Below are 26,755 nucleotides of genomic sequence, written 5' to 3' on the forward strand. Positions count from 1 at the left end.
TAAATAAATAAATAAATAAATAAATAAATAAATAAATAAATAAATAATGTATAGTCTAGGACAGCCTCTATGGACAGCCTCTGAATTAAAATTGAAGCAATACAAAGAAACACAAACTAGAAAAAAACATTCCTTTGCGTGCTTTAAAATACACCTTTCATATGACCTGTCAGCCTAAAATTTTTCTTGTTTAGCAACCTCTTACTTAATAAGTACTACTGTGTCCATTTCACAGATGTGCAATATATCTAACCTGGGGGGAATGGCTACAAAGAGTACTCACATGTCTTGCCTGAGCCTTTGCTGTAACCACATTCACAATGATTAAAACAACATTTATCAAATTTTAGAGCCATTTAATAAAGCAAGGAGCAGTTTATAGCCTAGTTAAAAGGGAAGGAAAAAAAAAAAAAATCATAGGCCATGTGGGAAATACTTAGAAATGGGGATGGCAAAGCAGCAGTAATAATGGGATTAGTAGAGGTTTACTAGAAACTTAACAACTATTTACGTGTAGCTATAGGACATTCAGCACCCTTTTGTGCTAGGCCCTGTAGCAACACAGAACTGAGGCACTTCTGTTCCTAGAACGTTCATAATCTAAACATGAGACAAGAACCAACAGACAAATACAGACAGGCAAGCAGGAACAAAAGGACATGATAAGAAAATGAGCACTGAGGGCTACTTATGTACATATCCAACTTGCTGGATTTGAGGAAAACCTTGAAATTCTGACAATTATCATATCTATCTTTGTTTATATAAACTCCAGCTGTCCTTGCAGACACATTTGTTTCATGACATTCTCAGAGAGGAACAAAGACAGCTGTATTATCATTTTCAAACCTGTCTGGCAGCTGAAATGAAGAAGGTGTTAACTAGGTCTGTCTACAAATGCCAGATATCTGCAACACTGATGAAGATGGCGAAAAGCCTCTCTGTCGCTGAAGTGTATATGTAGCAACAGCAACTAGTGGTGCAGTTTTGATGGAAGACTGCCAAATGAAAAGTGTAGGTTGGTGTACAGCCAAGGAAATGCTGATCAGTCCTTCAAAAGTTATCAGCCCCTACAAAAGGCTTGCTACTTTCTGCAAGGACAACAAAGAGCTATCTTTCACAATGGAAAAAGGATTTATTGTGGGGGATTTAACATAAAAGGGAAGCTTTTGTTAACCTACAATGGAAAATGTAGCTCTAATGATAATTTTGAAATACCTGTGCAGTTTGTCTTTTATCTAATAGCACACTTTGATCTTTTAATGAAAGAGTGAGTAGAAAAATTAAGGTATAAAAAGCCCCTGGTTTTAAGGTTTAGGTAAGTAGGCAAGACTAACAGATTTGTTCAATATTCATGCCCCCTAGGAGACCATTACCTTGAAATCATTACCTTTATTTATTCTCCATTCTCATGGATCCTGTAAACTTTTAATGAAATAATACATAAAAGTGAGTTCCATTCAGCTACAAATGCTCATTAATTGTTTGCTAATGTAACACTTTTTTTTTTCTATTTGCTCTCCTAGTATTATTATAATGAAGAACAATTGCTTTATAAAGAAAGTTGTGCAAATACTGTAAATCATGACTTCTTTTCCATTCTGCTAACTTACCCTGCAGTGAACTTTTTTAGTTAATTAACTTTCTACTGTTTGTCATTCCAATCAGAGTAGGGCAATTATTTAGTGTTACATGAAGAGCTGTAAAAGTTAAAAACACACATACATACAAAAAAAAAAAAAAAAAAAAAAAAAAAAAAACACCTGATGAGATGATGAGATGAAGAAAAAGCCTGAATGCATTTGAAAACTTAGTGAAAGCTGAGTGGACACTACAAAAGTGAGTAGACAAAAAATAAAAAATAAATAGATAAGATATCAACAGTGATAGTGTAGCAGTAAATTTAAAACAAACAAGAAAGTCATCTGTATTGTGTTCAGACTAGTCAGAAGTGAATAAATTTTACAGAGGAAGTGCATAGGATTTGCTCACCTACTCACCTACATTCACTTCTAATTGCAGTATTGATAAAGACAAGCAGAAAAAAAAATCTAGTATTTGTCAGAAGTTTATTGACCTCTTTCTCTGTGATATCTGGACTGAACTTTCCACACTCAGCCACTAAACTCATTTTGTATGTTCTTCCATTTGTACTCATCCAATCCCATTCAGATATTAGAAATTTTTATGTAAGACCAACAGTAAAGCAGATTGCCTTCAATAAATCCTGTCAAAAATGGGCACATACCTAAATTCAAATGTTTTAAGGAGAATGTAATATATATTAAAAGGATAGCATGCATCTACTTGTGGTCATAAGTAACAGCTACATTATTGTGGACCCTTAAGTATTTATCTAATTGCTAGATATCTTGCCTTAATATTATGAAAGTACAGTTCATTAACTCATGATTCAAAAGATCATAGCTTTACCATGCTAACTAGCATGAATTTAAAATTTTGAAAAAAAAAAAAATCACTTTCATCTCCAGAGATACACCAATATTGCAAATGGCTGAATAAGCTCTATATTCACAGTAGCTAATTTCATTCAGAATAGGGAAAATATTTTATAGCACTTTAGTGGTGCATTTTTGAAGAAATCCCATCACAGACAAGTTAGGAATTATAGTGCGTATGAGTAAAACAAATACTCACAGCCATCAAATTTTATACAGTTGCCACACTGGCACCAGAGACATGCACACAGCAAAGGCATTTGAAAAGCTGTCCTGGATCATTTCAAAGGATTTTGAGCTTCCTTGCTTTATTCAACCAAGCAATTCGGGAACTTTAGGGTGGGAAAGGACAGCATATTTTTAAGAATTTATTTTAAGTACAGAGCATCAGCAAAATGGAAAAAGCAGAGCATGTCTACAAGAAAACTAAATATGGTCAATTTCACTAAAAAATGCAAAGAATTTTGATGAAAATAAGTTTGGATATTTTCACACAAAAATATTTACTCTGAAAATTAACTTCAAAAGCAATTAGTATGCTTTCATATTAATTAATTAATGTTTAATAGGAGTCACAGTACTTTTGTCATTAAATAAAACTGAGACAATTCCAAACCATATGTGTTTAGTAAATGAATTTACTAAATAGGTGCAATTTTTGCAGTCTTTTTTTCAATCAGGAAGCATTATCCAAATTCTTGGGGAATAGGCAAAGTTCAATAGCATGATTCTGGGGGAAAATCCTTGATGTTTAACTTCACAAAGTATTATCTCTGAAAAACACAGCCATTCAGAGGAGGTATTGATGTTACAGAGGACAATGAGTAAGTCACTTGTAGCCACAACAGCTTTTGAATAATGGTATTTCTAATCATTGACTTCAATAAGAAGAAAGGGAAGGGAAGTGGAAAGAAACCAATTTTGAAACTAATAGTGGTGGATCTGAAATTAGTGATGTATCAAGTGAGGAAAACAAACAAATAAATAAATAAATAAAGTTGTAAAGGAACAGTTCCACCTTGCACAAGGCAGGGAAAACCCGTGGGTCCACACAAAGTTTTGTGCATAGGCTTGGCTGCTTTAATAGTAATATGGATAGGAATATTGTCATGCTAGATCAAGCATGAATAATAATAATAGTAAAGAATCATTCTACAAAATGAATTCGCTTGACAAGTGTTTTTTGAATTTTCTTTGGTTTTGTGCATTTTGTACAGCACCTGTTCTCTAATACAGGTCTGCTCTGAAAAATAATCCTCCTCTTTCTACACTAGATCCTAAGCCTATATTTTATATCACTCTTCCCTTCTCCATAAGTTAATGAAATATCATGAATGGTATTCTTCCTCACAACCACTGGGTAAGGAACATCTTTGGCTGGCCTCTCTCAAAGTCAGTGTGTCACACGACTGTGTCTTCTGCAACTTGACTTCTTCAATATTCCCTCAGAACATTTAGAAATCCCACTTTGGAACTAAAGGAATTGCAGGACTAAACACCCCCCAGATTAGAAGTCATTTCAGTAACAGCACAGTTGAGTTCTGTTAGAGCTGGGCCAATCAGTAAAATCTGTTGTCAGATACCCAAATACATTTTTAAAATGTTTTTCAGTGCTTTGCCTTTTATGTTTAGTTGGAAGTTTAGTATAGTTTTGTTTTTTATAGAAAGGTCTATAGATTTTTTTTCAGTAACCTACAGAACTTTTATTTTGTATTTATTATAGTACTTGTAATTAAATTGTGCAGGTCACCATGAACACTGGCAGAGGGAAAAATGTTTTTATTCACAGAATCACAGAATTGTAGGGGTTGGAAGGGACCTTAAGAGATCATTGGGTCCGACCATCCTGCGAAAGCAGGTTCCCTAGAGCAGGTTGCCCAGGTAGGCATCCAGATGGGCCTTGAAGGGAGACTCAGCAAGAGAGTCTTGTTGAGTCAGTGGAGACTCAACAACCTCCATGGGCAGCCTGTTCCAGTGCTCCGTCACCCTCAGTGTGAAGAAGTTTTTTTGCATGTTGGTGCGGAACTTTCTGCAATCCATCTTTTGGCCATTGCTCCTTGTCCTGTCCCCATAAACCACTGAAAAGAGGTTGACCAAATCCCTCTGTCTCCCACAGAGATTATTCTTTGCATGATATTCACAATTATGTTTTAATTACATGTATCATTTGTATTGTTTATGAAAGCTGTTACTCTGACAATACCTAGAGCAAAGGATAAAAGCAAGGATAGAGAAGAGATGGTAATAGTACAGCCTTCTAAAATTGCAGCACATCATAGTTTGACCTATAGGACCAGACTCTGGTCCTATAAATGGATAATTCTACTTCTGTGGTTATTAACAGCCCGATATGTTCAATGACATTTACTAACAAAGATACTAAACATGGTTATTTTTCTCCCTTTTTTCAGAGGATTTTTTTTCACAATTCCAAATACCAATTCTTACAAATCTTGGGTTCCAAAAATGGGGCTATATATGTTGTTATTGCTTCTGACATAAAGAGGGGGGAAAAAGAAAACAAACAAACAAAAACTACCTTCATTAAGCGTACCGGGTTCATAAAACCTATATCTTCAAATGACAAAGAATGCTGATCATTGGTCTGTGTAGGTTTGTGAGGAATTAGTGACCTGTGAAACATACTACCCTATTTTAAAAATAACAAGTATGAGAATATGCAGCACCCTCCAGTTTATTTCTGAAAAACACCTTTTACTTTGAAATTGATGGAAGATTTACTTGGTGAAGACTGCGTAAATATGGAGGGCTTTAGTTTATTGTTCATTAGGAGAACTATTGTTTAGAAAGTGTTATTTCATTTAAAGTGTAAGGTAAATGAAATGTTACTTTTGCTATAAGAATTGCTTTTTGAAATGCATTATTATATATGAAAAGAGAGAGCCACCGTGTAATTTTCCTTTCCATAATATGACTGAAGATCCCAGAAATAATACCTATAAAAGTGCTTACATGGGAAAAAGAATTAGTTATTGTTCGGTCAGGTTCAGGTGGCAAGGCTGAAATTTCTGTAAAGAGCAGCATCAAGGAAAGATTGGGGAACATTTCAAAACTGACAGCATGAAGGAGCAGCTGAGGCCCAATTAAAATAAAAGATAAGTAGGAACATGAAGTTTGGGAAAGTGAAAAGAAGAGGATATGATAAATGTGATGTGCAGCCTGAAACTAAGACAGAAACAACAAAATTATTAACCAAAACCTCAGATTTTGGGAAAGCATAGGTTCAAATCATTAGCGCAGAAGAATCAGTTTTCATCAATGCTGCTACCACATGAAGTCCTTCCTACCTAAACATCATTTAACATGAATACAAGTCCTTTTCCACTAACAAGATAAGAAAGACCAAACTACTCTGTTCCAAGGAGAAGCAAGGTTCTGAAGCTATTTCCAGCATAGATCTGAGCGAAAGGAACTTGCTCAACAGAAACATAGCTAGTCTGCTGTAGAATCTTTTTGCTGTAGTGATACTATATAAACAGGGAATAGTGAAAGACTTCAATCAAATAATTGTTAGCAGTATACACAATACAATGAATTAATTCCATACCTCAAGCTTCCTCTAATAGCCCAAGAGGAATAAAAAGGCATTTTCATTTTTAACACATAATTTGTCTCTGAGTTGAGGTTGTTTTGCTTAGTGTTTCACTTTCCACCAATGCATGGACAGTTGCCACAGGTCAGAATGCTTACTGGTTTACCCAGCAATTTTAAATTGTTGAAAATGCAGTTGAGATTTTCTGTTCACATATATGATTTTAAAATCACTCAACATCCAGCAGAAATACTTCACTCATGTGATGTTATTAAATACTATTAAATAATGAATAGCCTACTTCCTGGAGTCATCTGGGAGTTTTTACAAAGAATAGCTTCCAGGAATCTGAAATACTTACTGTGTTTTCTTCCTGACATGCAAATTGTTGTGGCTTTGGCCAGGGTGATGATGCAAGTCAAAAGTTTATTGGAAGGTCTTCCTTAAGTCCATTCTAGCTAGATACAATTGCACATGCCCTACTCTAGCAGAGGACTAGACTCAGTAGCGAAGATCTAGGCCTTCAAGATTCTTAGTCCAACTTTCATTAAAACAAGGATTGCAATTTGAGAAAAGCCAATACAAGGATTTTAGTAAAATCAGAGTGTGTTATTATGAATCAAAAGAAACAAAAATATATCTCAATCAACATTTGTCTATTCCATAGTCACAGATTAGTAGAGAGTTCCTTAATTAAATCAATGTTCTTTACGGTTATTTCCTCTTGTACTATGGAAATAATGAAAGATATGAAATATGTTTTAAAACCTAATGTTCCATTTAAGCAGTCACATTCTAATTTCTTCCTCTGAGATCCTCAAACCAAATCACTTGAAATGGCTTCAGTGTAAGATTCCCTGCCACTACGTATATTCAGAATGTTAAAGAAACTTAATTTTCAGAACTTGAAGGTCTGGTTGATGTTGGATGCCTCTTAAACCTAAAAGTTTGCAAAAAAATATATAAAAATAAAAATAAAAATAAAAAACTGGTAAGTCAACAAAAAGATCTACTGCTGACTCAGTTAGGTAAAACTCTCAATGTGTGTATATATATATACATGTAAGATATGTATATATATATGATCTATATATATGATCTAAAAAGCAATGAGAGATATTGTATAACAAGGTAGAATATCATTAATCATTTATTCCAGCATTATTATAGAAACTCTTCCTGAAAGTAGAATCAGTTAAATCAGGGAGTTGATAGATGTCAATCTATTAAAGATAATTCATGTAGTACCAGAAAAGCACTGAACATTGTTGTGGTTTTTGTTTGTTTGATTGATTGATTTGTTTTGTTTTGTTTTGTTTTGTTTTGTTTTTCTTTTAAAGATTAACCCTACACAAATGGTATAAATGAGACCACACAATCTTTAACAGACTGCCTGAGCTTCAGGCAGTGTTTCAACAACTTTTTGCTTCTCCAGAAGAAATTATGTTAGAGCAATACTTGATCGCCCTTTCTACTTTTTCACAATGGAGTCACATTCAGCACAAAATTAAAGTGAAGGGACTTTAGTACTGCAATGTTACTTCCAGAACTCGATTTGTAGGCCATACAAGAACTGATTTTCAAATGTGATTTCTATTAAGAACAATTTTCTGACATTTTCTTATAGCCTTCTACATCATTTTTAAAATAAATTCACACTTATCTCAAACTTATTTAAACCTTTCCTACTAAAGCAAAAAGCTTTTTCAAAAAAGAACTCTTATGTGTTCTGCCCATGAGAATCCAATGCCTTTGGACTATTGGAAACATTTTTTGGCCCATATTCACAATATACATATACAATCAGGGCCTCAGGCCATTCCTTTCCTCTGAACTCTGTACCAAAGTATGAAATGAAAACAAATGAGAGCAGAGGAGGAGTCCTGTAAAAAGAAAAGGCAACATAAAAGAGCAGACAGTGGAAAATAATTCTCTTTATTTGAAATCTGTGTGTAAATGCTAGGTTTCAGAAGAGATCAGTCTTCTGTTTTATTCTACTAATTTTAAATGACATTTTGCAAGTCATGCTTTTTTTACTTCTATTTTTCACAATGTGAAACACATCCATAAAATCTGGCAATGGCTTCTATAAAACCAGCAACAAAACTTCAGCTTCAGGTCTTCAAGAAAATTGAAACACATCTAAGTTCTTAAAATACCAATGAAAGGTATAAAGTTTTTAACAATTTCTTTTATTCTTCTTGCAGGTCAGAATATAGAAAGATTTATAAAATTATTCAAATTACTTAAGGTCATCCGCATTGAGATTTTGGTCATTGCCTATATTGAGTAACTGGTAGATGCTTGACATAACTTTATAATAGTTTTGTTTACTGTAATACATTTTCTCTAACAGAACAAAGTAATAATAAAATTGGAAACAAAGGGTACATTACCCAGTGCATTAGCATCCAGGAACTTACTGATATTTAAAACATGATCATAGTGATTGGAAGGGCCCCCTGGAAGTCTCAAGTCCAACTTCCTGCTCAGAGCATGGTCAGCTGTAAGATTAGACTGGCTTGTTCAAGGCTCTATCCAGACTGATCCTGAAAATCTCCAAGGATGAAGAGAATTTCTGGGCAGCTTTTTCCAATGTTTCATTCTTTTCATTTTGAAGTTTTCCCTTACATTCAGTCCATGTTAATGCAACGTATGCACTAAAATCTGCCCACAGTCTGCTGTCTGTCATTCCCCACCAAGCTGTTCAATTTGCTGTCTACCAAGACTCACAAGCCCTTTTCAGCTGCTTTTCAGACAGCCATTCAGCCACCAGCATGTATTGCTGAAAGGAATTATGTCTTCCCAGATAAACAACTTTACATTTGTCCTTGATTAATTTCTTAAGGTTTCTAATAGCCCTCCATTCCAGCCTGTCTAGCTCCCTAGACATCCCAGGGATGGCAGCCCTACCCTCTAGAATGTAGAATGTAATCACTGGGAACAAGTACAAAAGGCATATACTCCATATTTTTCATTCAAGTGCTATACAAAACATGTGACAGTCCTCTCCAGTAGAGACAAAAAAGATGAATGACATATGGTGCTGACAATCCATTTGTTCTGTGGAGTGCTCCTTCCTGGATCACAAAGAGACAAACATTGCTCCATTTGTCTTTCACTTCATTAGAAGAGGATTTGCAAAACTTTTGCCTCCAGCCTTCCTATTTGTAGATTCTGATAATGTTCTGGAAGCCCACATGGCATGTTCAGTAACTACCTGGAGAATTGCGACAATCCCTTACTGAATACAACACCAAAGACAGCCCCTAACATATTGTAATGCTTTCATACAAAACAGATACCTTATACAACATAAAGCTTTCCTCTTCTCCAATAGTCATGTTTTATGACAAAAAGTCATGAGTTAAAGAGAAAACCTAACAGTAAAAATCTTGCTTTACCTTGACTATTTTTTGAATTGGAAAAAATGATATTTTTTTTTTATAAACTAATCAGAATTTTACAGAAATGCCTATAAACGCATTGGTTCACACAGTCTGCTGGTCATGCACAAACCTACAATAACAATTTGGTAACAGTAATTTGTATGATGTTGACAGTAATGAAGTCTTAAAAAGAAATAAAAGAAATAAAAATATGCCCTTTACTCTTTTTTTCATCAAATTTTAATTTTTAACCTTGATAGAGCTATTTTTTTCATATAAAGCAGACTGAAAAGAAAAAAAAAAAATCCTTAAAATGATGAAAAATCCATTGATGGTGTTCATTTCATTGAATTCGCAGCCATCCCAAATGGATGGAAAGGCTCATGACAAAACACAAAACCTACCATTAATAAAGAAGAGAAATCTAAAGTAAGGGAACAGTGCACCAGAGCCTGTCTTGGTAGTATGACAAATTGAGAAGATTGATTTAAGAAAGAGGGTACATCAATGTGTAAAATAAATGAAGGACAGGCTTTCATCCCAAGTCTTTTTGAAACATAAGCCTTTAATTCAGTTCTTCATTGGTGCATAATTTCAGCACACACAATTGCATAATTTTCACAATTATAGTAGTGCTCACATCAGCTGGTGGCTGCCGAGGGATGATCGATAGTCGAAACACAGGGGTGGGCGCACCCATGTCAATAGGTACTCCATCTTTCCAGAGCAGAACAGGGTCAGAAGCTCAAGTAATTAGTCATTCTGCTGCCACAAGCTCTATTAAGCTCTATTTAATACCTGAAGGCAGTGAAATGTAAACAGGGGTTATACAAGAATCATGGATCACAGCACAGCTCTCTTGGGGATAAAGGAAAGTCAATCTTACTTATATTTCTCTGAAAACTGATTACTGTACTACTTAACAGTAGGTTCAGATAAACACTTTTTCTTGTATCCTCTCTTCTTCCCTTAAAGAATCTTAACTGATTAGCAAATGGCAGAAAAAGAAGTCTTTTTTAACAGCTTCTTACTTTTTAAATAAATTTCTTTTTGCTGCAAATATAAACTTACACCACGTATTTTTACACATTTTTTGTGAGTCCTAGAGACTCATCTTTGTAAATTAAAAATAGAATCACACAAGGTTTTGTTTTTGTTGTTTGCTTTTGTTTTTCTTTTTATTAATTCCACACACAACAATGAAATGTCAGAAATTTCTAATATAGTTTTGACTAAAAGGTGCAAGTCATCACAGTACAAGATTTTATGCCTTTCATTATCCTCACCTGATGCTTACTCATGACTACTCAAGGCAGAAGGAAGGTTCTCCCTTTCAAGATACTGCAGCTGCTGTCGCTGGAAGCGATACTAAACTGCCCATCTTCCATTTCCATCCTTGAGTTATCACTTACTCAAAAATCTAGTACTCAGATACCCATCCTTATCCCGACATCTGTAACTGCACTGATGTTCACAAGTAAAGTCAGCATCTGAAACTAGTCCATTATTATGAGTAATCATAATGCTTTTCTTATGCTGCTTATGTATATGGTATTTATTGTTGTCTTTCTCTCTTTTTTTCTTAGTAACCTGACAAAAAGAGGATAGAGAATGAGCTCAAGAGCTACAATTTGCTTAGGAGCTATCTCAGCTTTTTCCTCCACACAGCAAAAATAGATTTAAGTTTAGTTAATTTAACATTTTCATGAGAATATTAGACTTTGAAGACATGATTTTTTATTTTATTCTTCTGGGAGAAGAGGCAAGAGCATGCGAAAAGAATCATTATCACTGACTTTCCATTTCTTCGTAAAATTTCAGAATAATAGTCAGCAAGATATTATACCAATTTATTTCTCTTACTTTTTTCTTCAGTAGATTAAAAGAGGAGAGCATGGAAAAAGTAATATGATATCCTACTCTTCAGTACTCTTTCAAGAACATAAAGACAATTCCACAAGAATTATTAGATAAGACAGAATACTAAACCAATCTAACCAAACCAGACAAATCAAATCTGAGGTTCTAATTTCATGTTTTGTCTTGGCTTCTGTTAATTTTTTTAATTGTATAGTCCCTGTTGTACAGTCATGGTCCCACTATACAAGTGCATGTTTAGGAAAAAAAAAAAAAAAAAAAAAAAACATTTCTCTCATGGCCCACACTTTACTCTTAGTATTTGATGATGGGAAATCAAACCTTTTGACATCATAATCATTATTCTGGTATTTGATGTTGGTGTCAGAAACAGACTTTTGTGATTTTGACAGTATATTTGTCTAATTGAATTATCTAGACTTTACAAAACAAGGTCATACAGATGACCTTTATTAGTTATCTTTAGCATTCAATATGTAAAATTGTTATTTGTATTAACAAGGAGGGTGGAATAAGGTTCTAGAAATAGCATTAAGGACATGTAGACCAGTCTCTCAGAAAAGCAGATACCCAATCCCTACACTTAAGATCCTCAGAAAAAATGTTAATTCCTGTATAAAATTTTTAATCATTTAATATCAGCCTTCATACTACAAAATACCTAGTGATAATAATATATTATAGTTTATTATATAACCACTTAGAATTTAACAACTTTACCTTCTGCAAACCTTTGTATTTAAGGGTAGGTTATTACTAGCCAGATTAGTTTCTAGTGGCTCAAAAGTTCCAGACAGTGTCAAGACTTAAGTTACATCTGCACATCAGTACAATTTGCTAATTTTCTGCATAGATCTGTTTATTTTTACTGGCATACTACTCAAAAGAACTAGTGTTAAGACCAACCAACTACGCTATTCGCCCTTTCTATGAAGTGCATGGTGCCGTACAGCATACCTGATCTCAGGTAAAAACCAATAATAGAAAATGATTTACTCTTCTGTAAAGCATGGCTGCCAAGTTTAAGCAGTTGCGTCAATATTTACAAGCATTGGCATAAGAATACATACCTCCATATAAGCCATTAAACTTAAAGACTACACAATTTGTAAACAAATTCCTGGGGAAAGAACGTGATCTGTCTTTCAAGGTGGTATAATAACTTGCTGAAAGTACATTCAGACATAAAAGACTGAGTCATAAGGGTTTGTCAAAAGTCAAGTGAAAAGAGTCAACAGCTAAGGATAAATTATGTCTTTCTGGAATTCAGTACTAAGACTACTAAGACTAATAAACGGAATGAGCCCCAAGTTATGTTTACGGTATGATTCAAACCAATATACCTCTCCAAATAAAAATCCATCCCTGGTAAATGCATCGTAAGTACACAAAATATGCTTGTAAAAAGAAAAAAAAAAAAAAAGAATAAAATAAAATAAAATAAAATAAAATAATAAAATAAAATAAAATAAAATAAAATAAAAAATATTTTAATTCTGTAATAGGGTATTTCATTTCTGACACCTACGTATTTATAACAGTGTTCCCTACTTCAGACTTTCATAAATAAAATCCTATCCTGCTTTGTAGTAAGGAAGATTTTAGGATATTCCTACAGCTGTGGAAACACTTAAGATCAGTACACTGGAAATCTATGAATGGATGGCATCCCAATCCACTTATGTTAAGTTTCCAAGAAATTATAGGATGCATCTTTATAGAGGATGATATGTTTGACCACTGTGAGCCAGACAAACTCTCCTACAGCAGCTAATTGCTGCACATAACTGAAGTGCACTTAAAACATCTAGAGCCATAAGGATGTTTGCAGTAATTATTATCTTAGGTGCCTCTCTCCATGAAACATATGGAGAGCAAGGCTCCACATCAAGCTCTGGATCCCATTAGGCACCAAGGCATCTAAAAGTTAGATGCTGCAATCTTTACTCCACATTTTAGTTTTTACTGTTTTTCAGAAATCTCAGACTGACTTTTCACAAGCCCCAATATTAAAAGTATTTCTGTTTACCTTAGAAGACAAATTTCTTCATTAAAGGTCTCCATGTTTTGCTTCTGACAATATGGTATCATAGCAATACTGTAGTCTTGAGAATACAGACCCCACCACCTACAGAACACCTGTGTATTACAGAAAAGCACCATCTAAGTTTATATTACCTGAAGTTAAAAACTCAAGTCTTAGTTTCCTATGGGTTTCAAGTATAAGTTCCACTAGGAGACACTTATGGAACATTGAGATAGCTCAGTACAAGACCAGAGAACTTCACAACTCTGCAGGTCTGTTCTGGAAAACATAATGCATTCACCCAACTGACTGAGAGAACATATTGATCCATAAAGCTCAAGTGGCAACACATGACTGGTAGCAATGATCATTCAATGAATATCATAATAAGAACAATGGTTCAACTATTGAATTTGAATTAGTAGTAGAAGTATAGGAATTACTGTTCTAATGAAGGATACCATGGCACAGTTAAGTTCAGGTCATCGTTGTGTAAGAATCAGCTGTTCCAGGATATGGAAATACACATTCAGCAACAGAGTGCTTAGAATTTCAGATGAAGGGCTTTAGCTAACTAGATGTACAAAGCCATAGGAAGATTACATCATAAGATCATAACATTTTTGTTATGATGTAGCTGAAATTTAAACATAGGTGAAGACTGTGGTAAAGACAAAAATGCTTATGACAGTTAATGGAAAGTGTTTTCAGAAGTATGGAAGAGGGTAAGGAATTTCAGAGCCTGAGGAAAGAGCATACTCCTGAGTGACTTGCCCAATATCACAGTTCTCAGCAGCTCTGAAAAGTGAACCCAAATCTCCCAAGTCCCCTCTTTGGTGTTTTAACAACGATATTCTTTCTCCTCAATACTGCTCCATACTGCTGGCATTTTTTCTACCTGAGCTACCGCATGCTTTTAGAAAGGTATGTCTCAAAATATGTTTAGATTAGAATCACAGAATCATAGAATCATAGCTGGCATCAAGTAGTGTCTTATAAATACTGTACGTGTAAGTATATGAAAATAGAGAAAAGGGGAAAGAACATGTAGTAAATAGATAAAGACAAATATTGCCCTCCCACACAGGCATTCTTTCATTTCCATACTGAACTGATGCACATATCCACAGGTCCATCAGTTCCTAAGCAATTTTAAGATAGTTCATCTTATTCACCTGACTGACCTCTTAAAAACTATGTAGTTAGTATTCTAGTATTAATTCTATTTCAAAGAGTTCTACCTCTGTTTTCTTTCCCCTTGTGTCTACTTGTGCAGACCATTAATTAAGAAATGACTATGGATAACCGGTTTATATTTAAGTATTCAGTGGTGCAGTTGTTTGAATCTATTTGCTAGTAAAGTCTACTTTTTCATTTACTGAGTATGCACAAAATAGATCAGTACCGATTTTACTCTTTTTAATTTATTTTCATTTAATCTAAAGAAGTATGAGGCATCTGGTTAGATGGCAGGCAGATAGAATGCTGAGAAAGAGAATTCAGAATATGATATATTTAAGTTTACTTAACCATATTTCAGGAAATTTGAGTCTCTTCAAATAACATGGATCATTTCCTTACCAGTGGTGTATCTCATAGTCCTTCTCCTACAACTGGACAGTACTTCAGACTGTTCATTTAAATCCTAACATCAGGGTATCATTCTGAAGATAGGGCTAGTGGATGCAGTATTAAGTTGATAAGATCTGTAAGCATTATCAGATAACGATATCTATTTCTGACCACAGTACACAAGGATACCAATTTTTGGCTCAGGAATTTCATTGAGTTTCGTCCCTGTCAAGGCAGGTGAAGTATAACTGAGGATGCATCATTATAGCCTCCTGTGTTTTCCTTGGATGTCCATTATTGCCTACAATCAGAACCAGAAAAAGCGGGTAAGGAAAGTTTTGGCCTGACTCAGTATGCCTATTCTTATACTTTACTTACATTTCCAGTTTCTCCTTTTTCTCCTTTATTGGCATTTTCATCAGGTCTGAGTTGCAAATTAGTTGCCTATAGTTATTTATGCAGAATTTAACAGTTCGAAACAGGAATGACAACGTATTTGAAAAAGACTTTCTTTTCCATCTAAGACTCTGATTCCACACTGTCTGATGCTGAAAATAAACACCAAACATCTTGTATTAAATAGAAAAAAGTTATCCTAAAATACTTACAAAATACTAGTTTTTAGAGTATTGTTACCTATTATCAGTTGTGAAGTTTTGTGATTTTATCTTTATCTTTGCATATTTTCTACTACCAGGGCCACAACATATTTTTTTTTTTTTACATTTAAATGCATAATTTACAATTAGTAAATATAATTTAAATCAAAACAGAAAATACTTTAGCAGAAGGAACAGTGTTCGTGTCTACCACTGGAATGTCATCGACTTTAACATAATGAGCAGAATCAGGCCCTAGATCTCAGAAGTACGCCAGATAAGTCAAAACTCTATTTGTGTCTTAGTACATCTTATTTTAAGAAGTTCCTGAACAGCATTTTCCCTCAAAATATCCATTATTCAGAATTTCAAAGAAAGTGAAATACTGAAAGTTTCAGATTATTGATATCATTTCACTGAAAATGACAGGAGCAGCAAAGCTGAAAAGTAAGCTGGAACACTCAATGTGAATGCAAAATAAATAAGTAAATAAATAAATAAAGATTAAGGCATATTTGGAACTCTGTGAAGAGTTATAAAGCAGCAAAATCTTATACCAGTTAGAGGTTATAGAAGACACCGATTAGATAATCAAATCTCAGATTGGATATTGAAAAACAGAACAATTAATACTTCATTTTCTCTTTACTAAATACAGTCATGGTTTGCCAATCTTAATTTCAAGCCCAAATGATTTTAGAACCATAACAAGAGAGTCTGTAATGTGTTTGATTTGTTTATACATTAACAGTTAAATATTTTTATTATTTTCAACAGATTACTTAAAATTATTTTGCGGGTACTCTGGCAAGGGTGAAGAAATATTGAGAATACCAAACTGTTCTGGCAAAAAAACAAATAGGGGTAATTCAATTTCTTCATACTATATGTAAAGAAATTGCCATGGGTAAACTATGGGGGTTTTGGCTTTTGTTTGACAATGGAACCAATGGATTAGCAACACATGATATTAAAAATAGTCAAAACACGGTGGTCAGTGATCTAGAGAGTGTAGAAAATCTCTTTGTTATTTTACTGCTTAAAACAGATTTCATCCAGATGCTGGGTTGCAACTAGAGCCACATAGGGATGCAGGGGTTCCTGAAGTAGCTTTAAATCCGCTAGGTTCCCATACAGTACTCTGCTGTGTTCTGAAGTCCCAGTGCAGCTCATGGTTGCATTACAGAAATATGTCCTGGCCACATATCCTTGGCTGTGAACAGTGTCCCTGCAGTGACAGTTAGGATGGGTGAGGAAGGACAGAGAGCAAGAGTCCCTCAAGACATCACTGTGAATACCAAAGCACAGCAAGCAGAAGTATTCAGGAGACTCACTGCAGAAACATAGCTTTGACCCTAATCAACATGCAAAGGTAAGTGTACCACATTTTCAAGCTTCTTATCCTGTAGCAGTACAAAATTTTGTTTTTTTTGTTAGTAACTCTCAGTCATCTAAGGCATAGTTTTCTTTCTGAAGAATATATAATGTAGAATGGTGTTAAGGTGGTTGCCTTCTCCTGGGCATGAGGAGAAAGATGTTCTCTGTGAAAAAGTTAAATTATCCAGCTCTTTTTCTGTCAAAAATACAGTTTTCATAAATCTGTCTGTCCAATAGCATTTTTCTAACCACTAAACAAGATGCAAACACACACAAAAGAATTATTGTTTGACTTTTTTTTTTTTTTGCTTTTTCTCTCCCCTCAAAGACAAACATAGCTATATATGAGATTTCCTACAGTTAATGTAAGTTAATGTTATCATTGCTTTCATCATATCTCCCTGGATACTCTATTCTACAGTGTGTGAAAAATAGATGTAACTCTAAAACACAAAATAATATATATATATTTTTTAATCAAATCTTCATTCCACCTGTACTCATGTGAATCTTCCAGTGATGAGAAATTTTGGTTAACTAAGATCCATAAAAGCCAACAACAGGTTTTAGTATTTTGTCTTGGATGACAGAAATAATCTATAAGGGGCATCCTATAATTCAAGTCCATCAACAAAAATATGTAAAAAAATAAAACATAACATACATAACTAATGTCAGATTCTACATAAAAATAAGTCAAAACCTTCTGCATACTTCACAGGGAGATAGAAGGCATGGACCCTGATCCACATCCTTGCAATTAAACTAAAGACAAGATAAATGAAGATACAAAAGCCTATGGAATGAGAGAAGTTGTTATTACAGAAGTAAAAATTTGCTATAAGAATATCTTTAAGTTGTTGATTTTTCTCCCTCAAACTATAGCTATGCACTGCACAACGTTTTAACTGTTGCTATATTCTTTGACTTTTTTTCTTTATCTCCCCCTTCATTTTCTGTTGTTTTTGTTTGTTTGTTTTTTGTTTTGTTTTCATTTTGGTTAAAAGTTTATGGACATTTGCTTGTTGATAGCAAGAAGGATTTGTACTTTTGTGACCACAGCAAATTTCAGCAAAAATCCTCTTCTAAATATGAGCTTTTAACAAATTTTGCTAATGACTCTTGTAATCAGCAAAATCTTGAATAATAGTAGCTCCATTTCCTGAAAAAAAAAAAAAATGAGCTGGGTCAAGTTGACATTTCATTTTCTCTTTAGTGTCACCTTTTTATTTTATTATTATTATTATTATTTTGAAACACTACCATCCAGGTAATGCCTGTTTATCATTCTGTTTCAGACACTGAAAATGATTAAGTACAAATCTGCAAAAAGGGAAACCTTACAACTTGAGGAAGGGCTGTGTGCCCTAGACACTGTTTTTAATGAGCAATCATGATATAGAACTTCTACAAGAAACATGATAAACATGTCACTAATGGAGAATAAAGTCTTTATTTCTTTTGATCTTTGTTTTCAAAAGATGAAAGTGATCTGACACTGTGTTTATATTTTAAGAATAATTTCTATTAAAGAGACCGGGTATATTAGGGACTGATTTTCAAAGAAGGGAATTAGGACACACATACCATGCTAAAATCCAGCACTTAGAAAACCTGACTTTTGCAAATCCACCACCTCTTTCCCTTTTAAAGTCCCCAGATTACCAATATTTCAGCCATAGAATAATACTTAGTAATTCCTCAGGCACAATAGAATGCACAACGTAGACTTTTCTAGACTCTTGACACAATTTGATAGCATGGTATCTTGGCTGAAATTGCAATCCCACATAAAGTACTTGAGAAAGACATGCTTTCACATCTAGAAATCTAATGGTGTGTCTTCATCTGTCATGCAGGCAACTGAAGTACTAATTTCTCTTTCTGCTTGATCTGTGGCAGAAGTCTGAATTTAAGTCTGTGCTTAATCATGAGTCTGTGTGGCACTCTGAGGAAAAGCTCTCATGGTCTACCTGTGAAGCTGTTCTATTTTGTAAGAAATATTTAGCAACTCAGAGAGCAATAGAGAAAACAGGATTCTGCAGACTGGTTGTTAGGGCATTCATCGGAGAGACCCAAGCCTGAATCCCAGTCCTGATGAATATTTAAGAATCTTTTCTCTCTTGCTAAGGTTTGTCTACTTTGTATAAAATCCTTAAATATTCATTCATACAGGGATGGCTACCTAAGTATTCTGAATGCCTTTATCACCAACTGCAGAACTATTCTCTCCTTAAACCAGAAATAGCTCACTGCTTACCCAAAGCAGAATACCCCCAATAAGAAGGGCTGAACAACCCTGCTCCTAAAGCCCTCATGGCCAAAGAGCTAAAACGGTCTAAGAAATCATCTGTTTTATCCCTCTGTTAAAAACTAGACGAAAATATTAATTATGGTATCCTACAAAATAAATGAATGTTCTGGTTAGATATGATAAAGGTGTTTTACCCTTTTAATTTTTTTTTGCAAGAGAGGACTATCTTGATCTAAATGTTATTGACTCAAATAAAGTATTTATGGCTACTATTATGGGGGAAATGATACCCATTTCACTTAACTTTATTCAAAGGCAGGAGGCCCTATGTCACATCTTGTCTCAGCCTTTTGTCAGAGTTCCCCAAGACTATTCTCATACATCCTGCTGATCATTCTGCCTTCTGGGAATGCAGTTGCCTAGGCAATAATACCTATTCATGCTTGACCAACTTGATAACCTTATGTGGTTCAGTGAGTGGTTGCAGATGAGGAGAGCGTTTGATATTGTCTACCGCAGCTTCTGTAAGGCTTCTGACACCATCTCCCATTGCACCCTGATAGAAAAGCTGATAAAGTAAAAGATGGATGAGTAGACAGTAAGGTGGCCTGAAAATTGTCTAACACCTGGGTCCAGAAGGTGGTGATTCGTGGTGTAAAGTCTATTTTGATGTCAGTAACTAGCGTTGTTCCCCAGGAGTCAAAACTAACTTTGATCCTATTCAACATCTTCATTGATGGTCTGTATGCTGGGGCAGTGTGTAGAATAAGCAAGCTTGCTGATTATGGAAAACTGGAGGGAGTGGATGATAAGCCAAAGGGTCATGATGTCATCCAGAGGGACCTCAAAAGGCTGGAAAAATGGGCTGACAGGAACGTCATGAAGTTCAACACAGACTTGAAAGTGCAAAGTCCTGCACATGGGGAGGAACAACCCCAGGCACCAGTACTTGCTGGGGGGCAACAGGTTAGACACAACTGAAAAGAGCCTGTTCCCATTTTCTTTGCACCTCACCTCAGGTATTTATACACATTGATAAGAACCAGTCTGCAATTTGGCAGAAAAAGACCTTGTCATTCTGACAGAAACCAAGTTGAACATGAGCCAGCAATGAGCCTTTGCCATAAGGAAGGCTAATGGTATCCCAGGCTGCATTAGCAGGAGTGTTACCAGCAGGAGGAGTAAGGAGGAGATTCTTACTCTCTACTCCTCACTGGTGAGGCCACACCTTGAATACCGTGTCCAGGTCTGGGTCACCCAGTATGAGACTGACAGGGACATAGTGGGGAGAGACCACAGAATGGAGACCAAGATGATAAAGGGACTGGAGCATCACTCCTATGAGAAAGTCTGAGAGAGCTGGGACTATTCAGCCTGGAGAAGAATAAACTCGGGGGATCTCATCAATGTGTACAAATTCCTGAAGGAAGACTATAAAGACTACAAAGCCAGGCTTTAACCAGTGGTGCCCAGTGACAGGACAAGAGGCAATGGACACAGACTGAAACAAAAGAGTTCTATCTGAACATGAGGAAATACATTACTGCAAGGGTGACTGAGCACTGGCACAGGTTGTCCAATGAGGTTATGGATTTTCTCTCCTTTGAGATCTTCAAAAAGCCATCTGGACATGGTCCTGGACACATATTACTTACATTCTACCAGAACAAGAAAACTCACAGGGGTTCAAAGTTCTTTGTGCTATTTTTATTTTTGTTTATGAGACTCCATTGTATTTACAGATCTGGGAACCAAAATTAAAATGACACAGAAAAGTCTATTTTGCTGGCAAATAAGTCATTATTGTTGTGAGGGAAAGCAATATCTGGTGAGTATCTAGTTCAGTGTCAACAACCACAGACTGTGATTATCTGATCCAAGAGTATCTGAAATAAAATTCCACTTTAGAATGTATGAAATGCATGCTTTCCTCATTGGAAGCTTGTTTCTCTCTCTCAGATTCAGAAACAGCAACAAATTGCTATGTCTACCTTTACTGTTAAAAGAATTAGAAGTGTTAAAAGAATTAGTGTGTAACCTTAAATGCAGGTGTCTGCTTGGATTGACTGTAATTGAAACACCTAGGAGAGCACTTCTATTTCCCTCAGCAAATCATGTATTCAACAAGCTGGTCTCACACTGTGAGTTGCAGAAGACTGGTCTTTCTCTACACAGAAGTGCAGAGGGAGGGACTTGAACAGATTCAAGCAGAGCTTTAGTATTGTTTCTTAAAGAGCAAGAAATAATTAACATGATGGGTGAAGAATGCTCACCTGAAACAAAAAAACAAAAGCAAAAAAAAAAAAAAAATGCTAGAGTTGCTGAAATGTGTGCTTGCCAAATGAGATACAGAGCCAGATTTATACTGACTCTAAAGATTTAAGTAATCAGTCTTTATCTGCATGAAGTAATGTCCTTATTCCATCAGCTTTAATGAAATGTGTATGACATATTGGATGGTGAGGTCATAAGCAGACTGGAAGCAAGAACACTTCACTCACAAAACTTCAAAATCATTATTCCACCATCTACATTAATTTCATGTTCTATTCTGTGTATATGCACTGCTGAAGAGGTTGCAGGTATATTCTTTCATCTAATCCCTCTGCATTCAGGCATCGGTGTCTGAAGTCATACAAGGGACTGTAAGGCCATTATTGACCTACTGCTTTTGAAGCTAGGCTTGGTTTGAGGTTTCAGTTCCACGAACCAACCCTGATGCATTCCCATTCCGTATGGGAAGGGCTCAGATCTGAGCTAGTGCAAATCCTGCTGGAGTTTCCTGGACTGGAGAGTTGATCTTCTCTGAGAACAGAGCCAGAGTTTAAGGCAATAAACTGTAGTGTGGTGGGGCTGTTAGGCAGATTGGGCTTAGGGAGCACTCCAGTCCTGTGTATATAGGACACCTGTGCAGTCTAAATTGGTTTGCAGCAAGGGAATTCATATTCCAGTGATCCTAAAGAATAGTAAGGAAGAGCAATAAATAAAACAGAGAAACTAAAGCAGACTCCTTCCCAGGGTAGAATAGGGAAGCAGAAAGAGAATTACCTGCAATGAACTTTTATATGTCAGATTTGCAGGTTGTAAATCACAAAAGAGAAAGAACAGTTTTTAAAAATTCCTAAATCTTCTTTGGTGTTCATCAGAGAATATTTTTACTAAGACAGTTTTTGTATATGCAGCTGTAGTTTGCTTTCTAAGTGTAATCTCCCTGGATAGAATAATTTTGGTTGGAGAATTAAGTTCAAATATCAACCTGACCTACTGAGTCCCACCACTAAACCAAGTCCCTTACTGACACATCCGCATATTTCTCAAATACCTACAGGAATGGGGATTCCACCACTTCCCTAGGTGAGGATTAAGCAGGCCAATGCTTAGTCATTCTCTCCACAAAGAAATTCTTGCTAATGTGCAATCTAAACCTCCTCTGGCACAACTTGATACTGTTAATAAAGTTTCTGTGGCAAGAGCTGAAGTCAGAAGGAGCACTGATGTATTTAATGTGACAGCACTTGTGAGATCCACTCCTGCACAGAGAAGCTACTGCCATTTAGATGTTTTCAGATCACTCATGCTCGTCCAGCCCATGTTCAGGCAAGATAAGTTTGCTCTCAGTTCTGTGTTGCATGTCATTCAGCATGCTACAATATTTCTCTACATTTTCCTATCTTGGTTAATAATTTTGAGTAATAATTATTTCAAGCCTACAAATACACTCTATTTGGTCTTTACATTTCAGTGCTGCAGTGAATACTACACAAATCATGCAAATGTTGATGACTGTCAAGGCCTGGGAAATAAAATAATGGCAGCCAAGCTACTTTTGTGGGAACACTAAGGTGTTGCTGTATAGGCAGAAAGAAGTAGGCAAAAGTTGTAGCCTTGTTGGAACATCCATAGGAAAATAGATGAGGAGTACAATCTGGGATTGTTTATTATTATTATTCATTTTAAGTAAAAATTAATTACCTGCCAGCCAAAGGTTTACATGTCCTCATGCTTCCATTTACAATTCATTGCTCATTATTATACAATGTATTCCTGATTTAGGAGGGATTTTACCCCTGTTAAACAGTTCACTGCATTGTTAAATTGGCAGTGAGCCACAAAAAAATCAGTTTTGTGTCCCACAGCAAAATGAGTAAATAAATAAAAATCTATCCCTTTCTAATTTGTGTCACTTGTAATCAAAAGACCAAATAGGAGAAATTTATTAGGGCAAACACTGTATGTGTGGAATTAGTACTACATTCATTGGCCTTGTCTAGGACATTCAATCATGGAAGATGTGCCTAAATTTGCAAAAGCGATTGTAATAAATGATTTAAGTTTTAATGCACCTGATCCAGGGTAAAAATAATTTATCCCTAATAGAAAAAAAATAAAATAAAAGTTTCATTATAATTCTATGCAAAGTAAAGAATGAATACTCCTGAAACTGAAGTAATTATGAATCATTTGAAGATGTGTTTAAATGAACTGTAATGGAATTTCTGTAAGAAAGGAAAGAAATTGACTGAGACTTCAATTAATTAGTGGACTGCATCTAAGATTTATGCATTAGAAATAAATACATTTATCTGAAACAGGATTGTTTTTCTCCTGAAACAGATAAGAACCTTTAAAAGCTTTTCAAAAAACTAACAGTAAGGATTCTACCCCTGTCTGTTCCTTATTACCATCATGAAACTAAAAGTATAATGGACTCAATCAGGGATTAGGAGTCCATTGTCCCAAACTCTGCACAAGTGTTTCATCCAGACATTCTGACACGTAGTTCAGCACCTCAGACCATATAACATTGAATTTAGCAAAGCTCTGGATATCAGCTTAATTTTGAATATGCATGCCATTACACTCCCAATTCAGTACAGCAGAAGCCTAATTCCACTACACCTAGTTTCATTTCTATGTCTAATTCCATTTCATTTCCTATGTTTTCACAGAAACCGTACATAGCTATCTATGCCTTACAAAAAGAAATTCTTCCCTTCACGTTCAAAGATATATATTTACATTTTTAAAACAGATGTAATTATTTAAGAGCTCAAGCAATCTGCACTAAAGCATATCAGATCACTTAGAAATTAAAGTATATTCACTTTTCTTTCTGTCATAGTTATGCAATAACTACATAACTCTGAAGAGCAATATAGATAATGTGCATGATAATTATCATGATTACAATTACTAGGACCCAAAGAGACATATATCTCTAATCTTCTCAAATATTTCATGTTTAGTGCCTCTCCAAAAAGTACCTAAAATGACACTGCAGATTTTCATCTAATTCCTAAAACAATATTTTTAGTTCTTTCTGAAATATATATTTTCATACATATATTTACTTAACATCTCAAACAATTCAGTTTCTCATTTGTAGAATATATTCATAGATTTAAAATAAAGCACAATTCTAGAAATCTTCACATCAATTAAATTTAATGAAAATAATTCCAATTATTACTCATTTCAATCTAATAAAAGTGGCATTCTATTTGACAGAAACAGCAACAAATAATTTTAATGAAGGTCCTAAACTTTTCCCAGAAGCTTTACCCTTTCGTGGTCTTTTGCAATCTACCATTAAAGTAACCCTTTTCAAGTAAAATAAGAATGACTTCTAGAGACAACAGACCCATATGGAGATGGCTCAATCCTCCTTTCCCATAATTTGAGAGCAATCCAACTCCAGCTGCTCCATTCATTTCATCCATGCCACAATTCACTGGGATTATGAAAAGAAAATCACTTCCACATTTGAAACCTTATCCACTAAAATTATTGACTGAAAGTCTCAGCTACTCCACTATTTCAAATATTTTACTTCTTTGACTCAGATGTCACTTTATACTACATCAAGAATTCTTTGTTCTCTTTTAGACAGGACAGCTAATTCTAGGATATGAAGTCCTTTACAGCTGAACAGTCTTTTACAAAAACACCATCTATCATCCAGCCACTAACCTGTATATAAGCCAATATCCTATCTTTCTGAAATTTCCTCCCCAGTTCGTAATTTTATTTCCTTCAAAGACTGTTTGTTCACATAAAAGAGAATTGACTGAACAATGGATATTCTACCTGGAGAAGGAAACTATTTTGCCTAATCACTCAACAGACCAAATAAAAATTTAGCTTTTCTAGTGACTAATCCAAAGAAGGGGGAAGAGACATAGCTACATGAAAACAAAAACATTCTAGCATGAAAGCAGAGACAGATTAAGAAACAACTATATGCAACTTGTTGCAAATAGAAGTGACACTAAAAAATAATAATAATAATAAAAAAAAAAAATACAAGAGCATATTTATCCCACCAGAAAATATATATATATATATATATATATATCACAACAATTACGATAAAAACTTAAGGGTACTTAAGGGTACATATATAAAGATATTTCAGGCTGTACTAAGGGAAGCTTAGAGTTGTCTCTGTAGTTGATGTAACCATTGAAGCTTCAAAAAATATATTTCCTCATGTGAGGGGACTAGTTTACAGTTTGGAGAGGTTTCTGTCTCCTGCAGCATATTTATCATTTTCTTCACTCCTTCTTCATGGCTCACTTCTACTCTATCCATCCTCCAATATGGCTGATGGATCATCACAGTTCTTGTTGCTGTTCCTTATCAACTGTTAGTTAAATGTCACTGGGTCCTCACTGATTTATAGATATTTTAAATTATTGAAGCATTCTTATACTTGCTTCTTATTAAGTCTGTTTCCTCATATTCCCGGACCCTCATTCACATTTATCTCACTTAGCTGACTCCCGTCTTCTTCTTTTTCTCTCTTTGTGTTGAAGCCTGAAACAAAGTAGATGCTGAGAATGTCATCTATCTTCATGCGATCTATTATTTAGATTCTTCATTTTAAAGAGAGTGGATGAGTCAGGACGTCTTTAATTGGATTAAACTTTCCCTTCTAGCTTGCTTGGTTGTCCATTATAGGTCAAGAGCAACTGTATGCTGCCCTCTATATAACGAGTGAGTCAGTGATTTCAGGTGTTCACAAAAAGATGACAGAGGAATAACTTTTATTATTATGTCACCAACTCGGATTTTACTCAGCTCAATATGGTTCAAAAGCATTTTTCTGGGTCAAACTTCTCACAGAAGTTGAATTTCTGACCATACCAAGATCAGCTAAATAAAAACCTGCAACACAAATGGAGCTAATAACATTTTCAAGAGGGGAGCCTCTTGCTAAATGGAAAAGGAAATTAAAAAAAGTTGCAAAACAAAATGAGGGGTATTCATCCAGCCATGAGTGGTTGAACTGATATTTTTCATGTTGTAGTTACTTTTTAAAAGATAAAGGTTTTTATTTACAACTGCTGAAAATCTGGAATCTGACCTAACCCATTTGTACTCAATTGTATTGAAAATATAAATAGTTCAGCTTGCAACACCATACAACACCACTGAAGCTATCAATGAATGTGAAAGTCCTTTGTATACACAGAAGAACTCTACAAAGATCATCAGGTATCATTGGTCAGGTACTAGTACATAGACAGATGCTGTGAGACAGGAATAATCCTGTCTAACATGAGTAAAACTTTTTTCAGAAAAAAATATTACTGAGCTTTCACGGGGTAGAATCCAGAAACCTGTTCTCAAATCTGTTTTGATGTAT

At 35.0% G+C, this 26,755-nt stretch overlaps 1 protein-coding gene across 3 annotated transcripts in view; it reads right to left on the reverse strand.

Annotated features, from left to right (window-relative positions):
• Positions 1-26,755, reverse strand: part of LOC118167734 — a 296,070-nt gene that overhangs the window by 81,306 nt on the left and 188,009 nt on the right. Inside the window, exons 6-7 of one of the 3 annotated variants that reach the window (XM_035327495.1) lie at positions 13,309-13,418; positions 10,885-10,991 (exon numbers count right to left, since the gene is read on the reverse strand). The exons of the other annotated variants lie outside the window; for them this stretch is intronic. Of the exons in view, the coding sequence (XP_035183386.1) occupies positions 10,919-10,991; positions 13,309-13,418 (183 nt within the window). The 3' untranslated portion in view covers positions 10,885-10,918. Of the gene's footprint in view, positions 1-10,884; positions 10,992-13,308; positions 13,419-26,755 lie in introns of those variants that run through there. 3 annotated transcript variants of the gene reach the window in all.

Source organism: Oxyura jamaicensis, chromosome 5 (assembly GCF_011077185.1).
Source record: "Oxyura jamaicensis isolate SHBP4307 breed ruddy duck chromosome 5, BPBGC_Ojam_1.0, whole genome shotgun sequence".
In the NCBI taxonomy this organism is placed as follows: Eukaryota; Metazoa; Chordata; class Aves; order Anseriformes; family Anatidae; genus Oxyura; species Oxyura jamaicensis.